This window comes from Calidris pugnax, unplaced genomic scaffold (genome assembly GCF_001431845.1).
Source record: "Calidris pugnax isolate Ruff unplaced genomic scaffold, ASM143184v1 scaffold314, whole genome shotgun sequence".
Classification (NCBI taxonomy): Eukaryota; Metazoa; Chordata; class Aves; order Charadriiformes; family Scolopacidae; genus Calidris; species Calidris pugnax.
In genome coordinates this window covers 209,925-222,553 of record NW_015091027.1, presented here as the reverse complement: position 1 = coordinate 222,553, position 12,629 = coordinate 209,925, and the positions used below count along the sequence as shown (strand labels likewise).

The window sequence follows — 12,629 nt, the reverse complement described above, 5'->3', positions numbered from 1 at the left end:
TTTTTTTTTTTTTTTTTTTTTTGCATACACCTCCTGAAAAAAAAAAACATTCAACATGATTTTCAGTTTTGATAGTGACTTAGTAGCTGAACTGTAGTAGTGTTAACCTGTGTCTAGTGCAAGCCTTTCCTGGGATGGAACAGGAGGTGGCAAGGCTCACAAACCCTCCGCACTCAGCCTCTCCTGTTCTTGCTGCTGCTGGTCTGACAGGGCATCTCTTACCTGTACTGTTCTGTTAGCTTTGTAGAGCTGAAACCAGCCTTGAAACAGCAGGTATGAAGTAGAAAGATCAGAGGTTCTAATATCTTAATATTTTTTGCCTTTTTTTTCATAATATTTTTATAGTATGTTTCCGTAACAGCTTTTCTGTGCAGATTGAAATTACCATTTATGAAGACAGAGGTATGACCAGTGGAAGATAAAACTGTGGACTCTCAGGTACGTGTTAACCTTACACTAGATCAATCTTAACCTTTTTCTGTGCTCAGAGGGGTAGTTTCTGTCACACTGAGACAAAATATTTATCCCACTGCTCTATGTAGTCAAAGGCTGTTCGCATAAATCTTGTGTGGACTGGCTTTTCTGAATAAGTAGAAATATCAATACTTGGCATTATATCACTGAATGTATTAACATTTCAAAAATGAAGAAAAGCTTGTATCATGAGTTCTGGATAGTTTGATGAATTGCCAATATTTATGGTCAAGAAACACCTGTTGTGGAAGCAGGATGAGTGCCCCAGTAAGCCTGATCTGGAAGTGGAGCTTTTTTTAGGGATTCATTAACTCGTCACTTGGAGCCTGCCCGCTGCTCTGGAGGATGGAATGCAGCTCCACAGAACGCAGACTTTCTGTCCTGTGGAGTGGTAGAGGATCGGACTCTGGCTGGGGATAAGTGACGCGTCTTAGGACTTCTAATGGTCCCTGCAACATCTGTGTAAATTCAGAGGAGCTCCAACATCAGCTTTGAGACCTTATCTATCCCAGTAGTGCTAGCTGGAAAAATCTGTGCATGACCCTTTCCCTGAGTGGATTCCAGCATGCAAAAACTTTTTATTGCAGTTTTTCAGCTGGATTCTGCTCCAGTTCTCACTGCGGTGTCTTTACTCGTGATGCTGTCAGTTAAAATTACTGTCCCTGGGTTTCCAAAATAGCTGCTGAGCCTTCATAAAGCTTTGATTTTGAAAAGCTCAGATTTGAACTGGCTCCCTTGTCTAAGGCACTCTGCAGAGGGGGATGGTAGTCAGAAGTGGAGGTTGTTGGCAATATGTGCAGAAGAGAAATTGGAATTCTTTATGTCTGTTATGCAGAAAGAAACAAGTGAATGTCTTTATTTCCTGTTAGACAGAAGAAATTCAGTATTGGCTTCTGTTCCTGCTGCTCACTGCAGCATGTGGTAACCCTGCCTTTCCCGCTACGTTCCTCCTAAGATAACAAAATACAGCTAGGTCAAGGTTTGTGTGGGGTATTGTTGGTTTTATTTAGTAATAGTTTCTAATGTGAAATTCCTTTTCTAGCAGACAGCTCCAGAGTGGACTCGCTGTATTGAAGTTCCCCTACCTCCTACTTTAGAGCATCATTCCTTTCTCTGCTGCCGGATCCACAGTGCCATCTACTAAAAGGACTAACTTCCTAAAACTGCTCCACGTGGGGTGACCTTGCTGGTCAGCATCCATTTTGTGGCAAACTTTGTAGGGTTTTTTTTTTCTCAAGAAAAAGCAGTAATGGTAAAGCTACGTACTTTTCTGAAAGAATCGGGGCGCTTAGCCCAGCAGAAGTCTAGTTTTAGTCCCGTAAGCGCAGTGCTGTTCCTCCCTAGTCCGTGAGCCCTCTGTCCATCAGTCGGGCTTTGGAAGCTACAAGTCAGAGTTGGGAATTTTCCAGAAACGAGGCCTTTGCTCCCATTCCGTATTGGAGTGAGGGGAGATGTGGAGCCTCTGCATGGCCAGGAAGGACTTAAGGCAACGAGCATTTTACACTCCCTGTGCTGATTCTTGTGGAAAAACGGAAGGCAAAGTGTTATTTGTTTTAATGTCTGGTTGTTCCTAGAAGGGGGAGGAATAGCCAGACTTTATTACTGGTGTTTTTTCTACTGCTGTATCTGTGCTGTTGTTGCATCTGTCAATGCTCGCCAGGAGAGGGGGTCAATTCGTGGAAGTACAATAAAATGGATGCTGAATCCATAAACGTAACAATTCCTGCCCTGCTCTGATTAATATGTGAAGTGTAAAACTGTTTCTTTATGGGTTTGTTACATATAATTTATAGGAAAACCTTGATTTGACAAGCTGTTAGATGTTGTATAAGACGGTTTCTCAGTTCTGTCTGCTGGCGCACTCTCGGGGCGTAGAACTGTGCGTTATTTCCTGTCCCCCACGCACCCACCTTCCCCAGCAACACCCACAACAGTGAAGTTCCTACAAACCCAGCTGGCTTAGCATTTTCTCTAGTATCCTTCTCCCTTGTCCCTACACGAGGATGTCCTGGGCTAGGTTGTAATTGTCCAATTGTAGAAGGAATTTGAGAATTTAGAAAAGGAGAAGATATTGCAGAGCAGATGGAGTTTTGGCTTCGGTGGTGCTGCAGGTGCTAATTCTGGAGCTGAAATTCCAGGCTTATTACTCAGCCACTGATTCTTTTTTTTTTTTATTTGTTTAATATTTTAATTGTATAAAACTTGTTTTTTCTAAACTGTAACAGTGTTTGCCTTTCACATCTGTTGCAATATTGGCGGAAGTACTAATGGATTAGTAAATTTTTTCCTAAACCATGTCTGTGTCGTATTTGATAGCACTGCTTTGCATGAAGTAGCACGAGGGTGAGATTTTGACTCCTACAGCAGCAGGGTCACGCTTGTGAGCAGCCAGTGTCACCTCAGGATCAGTTGATGCAATTCGGTTTATTTTTGGTAAAGCTCACCTTTATAGTCTGTACTTAAAAAGGCATTTGATGGAAAATATAAAAAGCACATCTGTAACGCTGGTGGCTTTGTGACCTGCTCCTCCCTTGCTTCCTTTCCACTCACAACCAAAGACCCGAGCTCTGTGGAGTAGCAGTTAATGAGCAGACTAATTAGCGGTGCTCGGCCTTTTTTCTCTGTCATGGTGACAGTAAACCCGCGTGGTCAAAGACAGAGGTGGTTTCTAAGCCGCAGCCCTTTTGCCGCTTGTGACACAGCGTTGTTTTCCAACCGCCTTTCTGCTGCCTGTCCCGCTTGCCCGCGCCGCCATCTTGGCTCCGCGGGCGGGGGCGCGTGCGCAGTGGGAGCGGAGAGTGGCGCGTGCGCAGCGGGGCGGGTGGCGCGTGCGCGGCGGCGGTGGCGGGAGGCGGCGGAAGATGGCGGCAGCCGGCGGTGAGGGGATGGAGGCGGACTCGGACGGCGGCAGCGAGGAACTGGTGCTTACCCCGGCGCAGCTCATCCGCAGCCTGGAGCAGGTGGTGTGGGCTGGGGAGAGCGGCTGGGGGCCGGGACCTGGGCTCCCTGGGGAGGTCTGGCGGTGACCGAGAGCTGGGCCCGGGGCTCGCCGGGGGAGCTGGGGCGACCGGGCCCCGGGCCCCGTCGGGGGAGCTGGGGCGACCGGGCCCCGCCGAGGGAGCTGGGGAGGGCTGAGTGTCCGGCTTCTCTGGGGGCTGGGGCGTACAGCGGGTGCATTCCTCGCATCTACCTGCAGCGTGTCTCCTTCCAGGCGTGGCTGAATGAGAAGTTTGCTCCAGAGCTGCTGGAGAGCAAACCCGAGATCATCGAGTGTGTGGTGGAGCAGCTGGATCACATGGTGGGTTCTGGGGGTGGTGCAGGCAGGCCCTGCTTACCTGGTCTCGCACATAGATGCTTGGGGATCGTCTGCACCTCTGTCTTTGGGATGAGCTGTTCTGAGTACCACCTTTGAGCTTGTCTTGGAGAGGGGACTGGGAGAAACAAACAGTGTGCTTTGTGTCACCAAAAGCAGCTGCAATCTGTTCTTGTGGGCTTTATGTACAAAACCCATCTTCCTCTCTTTTTCTTGCTTGACATTTCAACGGGTTAACTTCTCTTTGCCTTTCTTTGCAGGAGGCAAACCTGAAACGGGCAAAGAGAGGAGACTTGAAGGTCAGCGTTCACCGCATGGAGATTGAAAGGATCCGTTATGTGCTCAGCAGCTACCTGCGATGTAGGCTGGCGAAGGTAATACTTGCTGTACTGCCCGGGGGAGGAAAAAGGGTAACTTGAGGAGTGACTTTTACCTATATACTGCCTCCTGCTTCAGCAAGGCACTTAATTAAAGCAGGCTTTCTCTCTGTGTCCTCCAAAGAGCAACCCAAAGGAATTAACTCCTTGGACACACTTTTCTTTTGTGATAAAGGAGGATCACAGTGTTGCTGAGTGTTTTCTGAGCCCAGAGTGGCACAATTGATTGCTTGCACGTTCTGTCTGGGTCCTGCCATGTCCATGTGTACCTGTGCAGCTTGGAGACCCCAGCTGGCCATACGGCTGTGAATTCAGGAGCCAGTATTTGGGCAGGCCTGTGACAGTGACCGCTGCTTGCTGGGGAAGCCTCTGGGGAGGGGGGATTGTAGGCACTGAAGTACTGGGAGAGAGGTCTCTTACAGCCCTGGGGGTTCTGTTCCAATACCAGATAGAGAAGTTTTTCCCCCACATCCTGGAGAAGGAGAAGTCTCGAGCCGAAGGGGAGCCTTCCATTCTGTCACCAGAGGAGTTTGCTTTTGCTAAAGAGTGAGTACATTTTGGATGCATCTCCCTCCCTTTATATAAGTTACAGAACTCGCCTGTGTGTTGTGCTGAACAGTTCTTGAGACTGGTAGCCTTAGACAGGTTTGCAGGAGGAATCATGGGTTTTAGCGGGAGGTTTCCTTACAGATAAGGAAAGACCTGAAGTAAAATAACTCTGGTAACTCTGAACCAGTTACCAGGGCAAGCCATTAGGCTCGTCTCTGGCCATGCCTGTGCAACCAGGAGATGTTGCTTGGTTTGAGTCAGTGCTCTACCTACAGATTTGTATTTTATTAAATCAGTAAATGCTCCAGTGATTTGTTTCAGGTACATGGCAAACACAGAGACTTATCTGAAAAACGTGGCCCTGAAACACATGCCGCCCAACCTGCAGAAAGTGTCTCTCCAAAAATCAGGTGAGTACATCCAGGGTAACCTGAACCATACAGCAGCAGGGGTGTGGGGAAAGCTCTGAGGAACCTGCAGTGTTCAAGGCTAGTTCTCCAGCTGGCACGCAGCAGAAGCAAAGATGACGTGGTGACAGTGTCATGGCACTGCTCTGCTGTGTGGTACGCGGCGTGATGCCGCTGTCAGGACCGTGCCAGCCCCTGTCGTGAGTCTTGTCTTCCCTCGAGGCAGTGCACACGACATCTGATCAGAAGTGTTTGGCGTTCCCTTTACTGGCCATGAGTTTGCTGTCCCTCACACCCTTCCATTTGCTCAGTCCTGCAGAGGGACATAAGTGAGTGCTGAGCTTGTGCTCTGAATCCCTTCTCTGCAGTTCCCAAGCCCAACCTGGACTCCTTTGTGTTCCTGCGGGTGTTGGAGCGGCAGGAGAACATCCTGGTCGAGCCAGAGACGGATGAGCAGAGGTGGGTGGGCGCCTCCCTGTGCGGTGCACGTAAAGAAGTTTGTTTCACAAAAGCGATGTGGGTTCTGGCGAAACAGGAGCAGCAGCGTAACATCTGGCCCATCTCTGCAGGGAGTACACCATCGACCTGGAGGAGGGCTCGCAGCACCTCATCCGCTACAGGACCATCGCCCCGCTGGTGGCCTCGGGAGCCGTGCAGCTCATCTGAGGCACGAGCGGTAAGTGAGGGGCCAGGGCTGCGGTGTCACTGGTGGCCACCCACGGCGTGTCCCACCGTACTGGCGGGCTGAGACGGCAGGTGGCGCTGGGGCAGCGCAGCAGAGGTGGCGTGGGGCTGGCCATGTCCCCTCTGGAGGTGACGTGGGGCTGGCCATGTCCCCTCTGGAGGTGGCATGTCTGGACAGGGCAGCAGAGCTGTTGGAAGGGGTACCCTTGAAAGCATACAAATAAACCAGCAGGACGTCTTTCCCTCGTTGCCCCCACTGCTCATCAAACTCCTAACTGATTATGACATGCCTGGAATACAGCCGGACTCCTTTGGCTGGTGCCCCTGAGCAGGGGCAGTCTGTGTCACCGCACTCCCTACAGCGAGGCTCTGCAGCAGCCGTGTCACAGTCCCCTTGGAGTCCGAGGGAGGGACGAGGGTGGCTACTGCCTCTCCAGTTCCCAGGCTGGTTTGACAGCAGGTGTGGGCAGAGCACGTCTGTCCTCAAAGGCATTGTAAATAGCAGGGTGCTCTCTTTTTGAACCTGCCCCTGTGTGTTCATTCCTGTTCCAGTTTAGCACTGTTCTTTAAATTACCAGCTGGAACCTGACTGACCCAATGCTGTGGCGACCAGCTGTGTAAACTCCACCTTCCCCATCAGCTTTGATCTCGTGACAGGGTCTGTGCAACCCTGGATGTTGTGCAAGTTGCCAATTGCTCTGAGGTGAACCGGGGGAATACCTCAGCACCGTCTCTGCCCCATGGTCCATTGAGCAAAAAACCACCACACATCAAGATGTTTGCTGGCAGGGCAAATCTGTGTTCGTGCAGAAGGAGCAGGAGGGATTTGGAACACTTTAAGGATGGAAACTGCAGCTCAGAGCAGAGGGAATGTCACGAGAAAGCCACAGGGTCCTGTGCAGGGTGCTTAGCACTAGCTCGTTACCTGCAGTGGGCAGGGAGGGTGAAGAGCTTATCAAGTTTGTTCCTTTGTCTTTCTGACGATATCAGCTAGGAGGTGGCCATGAGCTTAGGAATTCAGGGTTTCTACTGGCCTTGAGTTTCTCCCTTGAAGTGTTGTTATGTGGGTCAGACAGCCAGTCCATCTGTCCTTGGGAAGGCACGGGCTTTGTTCTGTCCCAGTGTGGATACAGCTCTGTCGGCACAGCCCTTTCTCATATGGCCAGAGAGGAGCTGTGCTGCTTTTTCCTGGCACTGTGGCAATAGTAGCACTATCCTTGTAAAGCATCCGCCCTTGCAGGTTTGCCTGCGGAGCAGGCCTGGATTTGGAATTGCTACCTGGCCCTTGTGCTGATAATGGCATTTCTTGCCCTGGGCCAAGGAGTGAGTGCCTCCAGGAGCCATGGGCAGCTGTGTTCTTTCTGATCAGGTTGTGAATGGTGCAATCACCATCAAAGCTTTGGAAATGTCAGACAGCATTTGCAGGTTTGTCACAAACCTCTTTTTAACCAGAGCAACTGGTTCATGCTGAGGGTGTTTGTGGCAGAGCCATGGGGTCTTCATGCTGCCCATGTAAAATTTGTGTTCAAATCTGCTGTTCTGCTGCATGCGTGAATGAAGCCCCCACCAGAGCAGATCCTGCAGAGAGGGTTTAAGTGCTGCAATTTCACCTCCTGAAATTCTACATGTGGATCAAGCAAGGAGGGGTGAGAGACCTTGCTCTTTTCCAGCCTTTTCTGACCTGCTGCTTTGGACTGGCTGACTCCAGGGACATTGCACCACAGTCACAGCTAATCCTCAAGGCTGCCGTGGTCAGTGAACTGCAGAGCAGGTTGGGCCCTTGGTACAGGGTGGTCTGTGTGATCAGCAGCTGAACACTGAGGAAGAGCCCTGAGGAATTCTGTGAGATTGTAGGGGCTTGTGGTGCCTTCGTGTTGTTTAGAAAGATACTGGAACGTGAGGCTGGCGGAGCTTTCCCAGAATGGTCTCTTGCTGCAGGATGAGAATAGGAGTCTTGTCTTTGCCTGGGTTTCTACTTGTGTTTTATTCATGCTGCTTCCTATCAGGCCAGTGTTCTGTATCTGATTTCTGCAGCAGAGCATTCCCTGTGCAGGGAGACTTGGATCAATAGAACAAATGCAAAGTGACGAGTCAGAGGGCATTTTCTGGAAGCCTTCACTGGGTAGCTGCTGGGATGCCTTATTTAAGACCGATGGTGGCCAGTTTCACTAAAATGGAACACCTGCAATCATGAGCTCAGGAGAGAGCTGCTTTCTGCAGTGTGTGATCTGAAGACTGTCCCTCCACAGAGTGAGGGGTTCTGGTACAGCTTCTGATGAAAGTTGTAAGGGTAGAAACTGTTAAACTCCCTTCTGCTGAAACAGCTGCTGGGGAAAGAGGGACAAGCAGTTTCTTTGCTGGTCACGCAGAGGGAAAGCTCCAGTCCTGTTGACCTGTGTGTGCTTCTTCTGGTTGGAGAAGCCAGAGTGTCCCGTGCTCCCTCAGCTCAGTGCTGTCAGGAACATGGACAGACGGTAGCTCATGTTCCTTCAGGGCAGGGTCTTCCCTGCATGGAGCTTGGTGAGGGGCAGCCTGGTGCCCCCTGATACCCCCCTCCTCTGCCCCGTGGGGGGTGACACAGTGCATCTTGTAGTGTGAGTGGCTTTGCATGTGTGGTTTATAGGGTTCTTAATGAATCCATTTAGGTAAAGAAGATTCTTTTAAGTATAGATGTTAAGAGGAGGCTGGGTTTAATCCTTAGGAATCAGTAGTGCATACCCATACCAGAGCTGTGGATTGTGCTTGCCCGTGTCTCCAGCCCAGGCAGCTTCCCAGAGGTGACTGAAGCTCCAGCCAAAGTCGTGGTTAATCCGCTGTGCAGAAGCGTGCTACAGAAAAGCTGCTTGGAGGATGTCTAGGTGGCACGTCTGGCAGACTTTCTCCTTGGCCCTATTAAGTTTGACTGAATGATTGTCCAAGCGGCTGTTTCCTCACCGCTGCACCTCACGTGGCTGCAGCAATGTGAGCATACGGGGCACCCATCCTCTTCCAGCAGCTGAATCCTAATGGGGTCTGGTTCTTCCCGGGGTGCCTTCAGTCCAGCTCCTGCTGGAGCCTGATGACTGGCGCACGGCACCGTCACCATGGGCTGTGCAGGACTTCTGGAGGTGGCTGGTAGGCTGAAATCGGCCAGGCTAGCAGTGAGATTCAGTTCAGGCATACCTGAAAATGCTGCTGTCTGCTTTTTGTGTCCTTCCATGACAAAATACTGGGACAGTTCTGGGACTGGATACAGCCTCACTGCTCACTCTGTGCTTCTGTCCTATGCTAGGGGATGAGGAAGTGTCCACAGATCTGTCAGGGAAGCAATGCTTTTGGCTTGTACTTTCAGATGGAGGAGAAAACCCAGCAATCCATCCACGTTAACCTCTGCCTCTGGAAGAGAATGTGCAGAGTGGGAGCAGCTTTTCCAGCTTCTATGAGGTCTCCTGTAAGGCTTGAGCTCAAAAATGCGTCCCCTGTTCTCTGCTCCCTCCAAGGTGTGGGTAGCTTGGGTTTACTGAGTGATTAGCTCTGAACGTAAAGTAGGTGGATGGTGAGAAAGGTCGCAAGGAGGGCACCGACGGTGAGCTGTGATCCCAGCCTGAGCCGGATCCGCTCTCCCGAGCGCAGGAGAAAGGTGGGGTGAGCAATCTCATTGCCAGGAAGCCTCTCGCGTCTGTGCTGACTCCCCACGTCACTGAAGTGGGGGGGAAAAGCAGTGTCAGCCTGAGAGGGTGTGATGAAAAGATGGTTCTTGGGAAGCAGCTGCTGAAAACTGACTCATGGCAAGTGCTCAGAGGTTCGGACGCAGACAGTGTGCGAGACCGTGAGCAAGAGCCCTCAGCTCAGGCAAAAGGAGGGCAGTTTGACTGGTGTGACCTCGGGAGATGTCATGTGGGTTTGTCTTTGGGCGGTCATGGTTGGAGCTGGCAGGGGTGCGCACACTGCGGCGGATCCTCCAGCTGCAGGGAAGGATGTGGCCTCAGGAACGGAGCGCTGCCTCCAGCTGGGGCCTGAGCCTGGGCACCGCCAGGGCTGGGGCTGGGGGCTTCTGCCGCAGCGTGTCGGCCGCGTGCTGACAGCAGAAGCTCGGGCCTGGCCCCAGCAGACAAATCTGCTCCAGTGCTGGCCAGGCTGAGGGGCTGGTAGCCAGGAGTGCTGGCCACCAGCAGACACCTCTGGCTCCTGCAGGCCCGACCAGGCGAGTGCATCTGGCTCCTGGTCACCCACAAAGATCAGTGTCCTCCTCCCCAGGCAGGAGTGTTGGGCCAGCAGTGACACGAGTGTCACACGCCCTTCTAGGGGAGACAGCATGGCTTTGACTCTTTAGCTGCTTTTTCTGATGTTTTTGCTGAGTGAGGGCAGGGCTGAATGCAGATTTTTAGCCAGCCAGGGTCCGGGTTCAAGCTCACTTCTCCTGGCCACCCTGCGAGAGGTGTCCTGTGCTGGAGACGCTGGGGGACAGTGACAGTGGAAAGCTGTGCATGAATACCCATAGGTTGTGTCATGGGCTGATGAAAATCTGTGCTGTCAGCAGGAACCTTCAGGGCTACTTAACGTAAATGGCTAGACAGCTCGGCAGAGATTAGTGGGCAGTACAGGGCAGGGGTGATCTGATTGAGGTGACAGTCTCTTCTGTCAAGGAGTCACATGTGAGCTAAACAGTGAAGGTGATTTTGAATATAGGTGTCGGGGACAGCGCAGGGCCTCTTGCCCGCTCAGGCGTCACTGAATTTCTTCTTCAGGGCAAGCAACCAGGGTAAGAAACTTGGGAGTTAGGCTTACTTTGGATCGAGGATGGGTCTGGGATGTCCTTTGTGCTTAGACTCCCTGGAAATCGCTGTCTTTGGACAGGCACCACAGAAGGGATGTGTGAAACCAGCTCAGATCCTCCCACCGCTGAGGACAACGTGGGAGGAACACGCTCCTCTCCCCTCTGTAGTCCCCTCCGCGCGCTGACAGAGCAGCAAACCTCCGTTTTCCACAAGCACTCCCGACTTTCTGGCATTAGAAGCGTTTTCCGTGCAGCTCCTCCGGTTGGCCCACCCCGGACCGGGAGCGGGTCTCTGTGCGGGCTCGGTCCCTGCCCCGCTGCGGGGGCTCCTCCGCCCCGGGCTCGCCCGTCCTCCTCCGCGGGGCTCCTGGGCGGAGCCAGGCGGCCCGGCGCCCCTATTGGCCGCTGCGGGGCGTGTCTCCGGCGCTGATTGGCTGCCGCCGCGGGGTGTCCCGGCGGCGGCGCTGCCGCGGCTCCATTGATCGCGCGGAGCCGGCGGAGCGCGCGGGCGGCGATGAGCGGCGGCGAGTGAGCGCGGGGCGGGGGCGGGCGGAGGGGCCGGGGCCCGGGGCCCGGGACTCGCCGCCTGAGCCGCCTCTTCGCCCCTAGGCTCTTGCAGGTGTTCGTTCGGCGCGCGGGCCGTCGCCCCCCCCAGCCATGCCCGTGGACCTGGCCGTGCGGCTCTGCCTGAGCCACTCGCCCCCCATCCGCAAGCTGCTCAACTCCTATGAGGAGCTGCGGGGCAACCGGGGGTGCAAGCCCCTCCGATCCTGTCTCAACCAGAAGCTGAGTGCAGAACCCGAGCCTGAGTGGCGAGACAGCACCAAGAGCTCCAAGGGCCAGAAGAAGAAGAGGGTCGTGTTTGCTGACATGAAGGGGCTGTCGCTGACGGCTGTCCGCTTCTTCTCAAAGATCGAGGAGGACCTCTGTGACTTGCAGCATGCCCTGTCTGACCTTGCCTGCTTCCGACCTAAGCTGCGGGACTCGCGCCCAGAGGTGTGCAGGTATGTGCTGGACTTCCCACAGCCCTCTGCGGACTACAAGAGTTTCCGCAGCCGCCTACACAGCAGCCTTGTCTGCCTGGAGAACTGCCTGATCCAGGACCGTGCCCTGTCAGGGACAGTGAAGGTCAGAAACATCGAGTACGAGAAGAAAGTGATGGTCCGCATCACCTTCGATGGCTGGAAGAGCTTCCGGGACATCCCCTGCCAGTACATGCACAGCACATACGGCTCGGCTGACACAGACACCTTCTCTTTTGAGCTGGCCCTGCCCAAGCCGTCCATCTCCCGCAGGGCCACGGAGTTCTGCATCTCCTTCCAGTGTGGACAGAAGACCCACTGGGACAACAACCACGGGAAGAACTACAAGATCTGCCACGTGGGCATGATCCGCCCGCCCTCCCACGCCGTGAAGAGTGCCAACAGGGCCTGGGAGCATCTTGGCACCTCCCGGGCAGCCGCCCTGGTCCTTTCTCACCTGCAGACCTGGCGCCGCTCAGAGACCCAGGCTCCGTATTGGTAGGAGAGCAGCGTGTGGAGAGGTGCAGGTCCCTTCCGCCCCCCGACCCTGCCCCGAGGGTCTCTGCGGAGGGGTCGGCTGCGCAAGATGCCGCTCACGGTTTTGTTGGCTCCTCTGTCGGTCTGGCCGGCTGCCGTTCGAGCGGCTGCCAGTCCCCACGGGAGCTGCTTCCCCGCTGACTCCTGCCGCAGAGACGGGAGCTGCTGCGCGGAGCCACCCCGGCCCGCGGGCTCTCCGGAGCGGGGCAAGCGACAAAGGACACGGCCGCGGCCGCTCCCGGCGGGAGCCAGCCCTGTCACACGGCGGGTGCTGCCCAAGTGCCTTGTGCGGAGCTGCCCGGGGGAGGGGGGGGGGGCGCGCTGCCCGGGCGGCGGCGTGGAGCCTGGTGCCGGGGGTGTCGGGCGGGAGCGGCTCCGGCGGTCGGTGCTGTATCGGGGAGTTTACAATAAAGTGACGGCGTTCGGTGAGTCCCGCCTCTCTGCGCCGGGCCCGCGGCGGCGGCGGGGGACGCCCCCTACTGGCGACGGGGGGGAAGGGAGGGGGAGCGG

General features: G+C 54.2%; 3 protein-coding genes across 6 annotated transcripts in view; all 3 read left to right on the top strand.

Annotated features, from left to right (window-relative positions):
• The window catches only part of GOLGA7 (golgin A7), a 4,955-nt gene extending 2,186 nt beyond the window's left edge, over positions 1-2,769 (top strand). Inside the window, exons 4-5 of one of the 2 annotated variants that reach the window (XM_014955926.1) lie at positions 375-438; positions 1,520-2,769. In XM_014955926.1, coding sequence (XP_014811412.1) covers positions 375-422 — 48 coding nt within the window. In that variant the 3' untranslated portion in view covers positions 423-438; positions 1,520-2,769. Of the gene's footprint in view, positions 1-374; positions 439-1,516 lie in introns of both variants that reach the window. The other variant, XM_014955924.1, reaches the window with a different exon arrangement.
• A 141-nt stretch (positions 2,770-2,910) lies between these two features.
• GINS4 (GINS complex subunit 4 (Sld5 homolog)) overlaps positions 2,911-12,629 on the top strand; it is an 11,443-nt gene continuing 1,724 nt past the window's right edge. Inside the window, exons 1-8 of one of the 3 annotated variants that reach the window (XM_014955921.1) lie at positions 2,911-3,434; positions 3,686-3,772; positions 4,048-4,161; positions 4,613-4,710; positions 5,035-5,123; positions 5,489-5,579; positions 5,690-5,796; positions 11,170-11,636. In XM_014955921.1, coding sequence (XP_014811407.1) covers positions 3,336-3,434; positions 3,686-3,772; positions 4,048-4,161; positions 4,613-4,710; positions 5,035-5,123; positions 5,489-5,579; positions 5,690-5,786 — 675 coding nt within the window. In that variant the 5' untranslated portion in view covers positions 2,911-3,335 and the 3' untranslated portion in view covers positions 5,787-5,796; positions 11,170-11,636. Of the gene's footprint in view, positions 3,435-3,685; positions 3,773-4,047; positions 4,162-4,612; positions 4,711-5,034; positions 5,124-5,488; positions 5,580-5,689; positions 5,797-10,640; positions 10,975-11,169; positions 11,637-12,629 lie in introns of those variants that run through there. The other 2 variants (XM_014955922.1, XM_014955923.1) reach the window with 2 other exon arrangements.
• Positions 11,218-12,084, top strand: LOC106896147 (protein phosphatase 1 regulatory subunit 3C-B-like). The gene has a single exon (XM_014955890.1). It carries the CDS (start codon positions 11,218-11,220, stop codon positions 12,082-12,084), a length of 867 nt encoding a protein of 288 aa, XP_014811376.1.

What these genes read in the sequence shown, in the direction of transcription:
- LOC106896147 (XM_014955890.1), top strand. Translation starts at nt 11,218, where the DNA reads ATGCCCGTGGACCTGGCCGTGCGGCTCTGCCTGAGCCACTCGCCCCCC.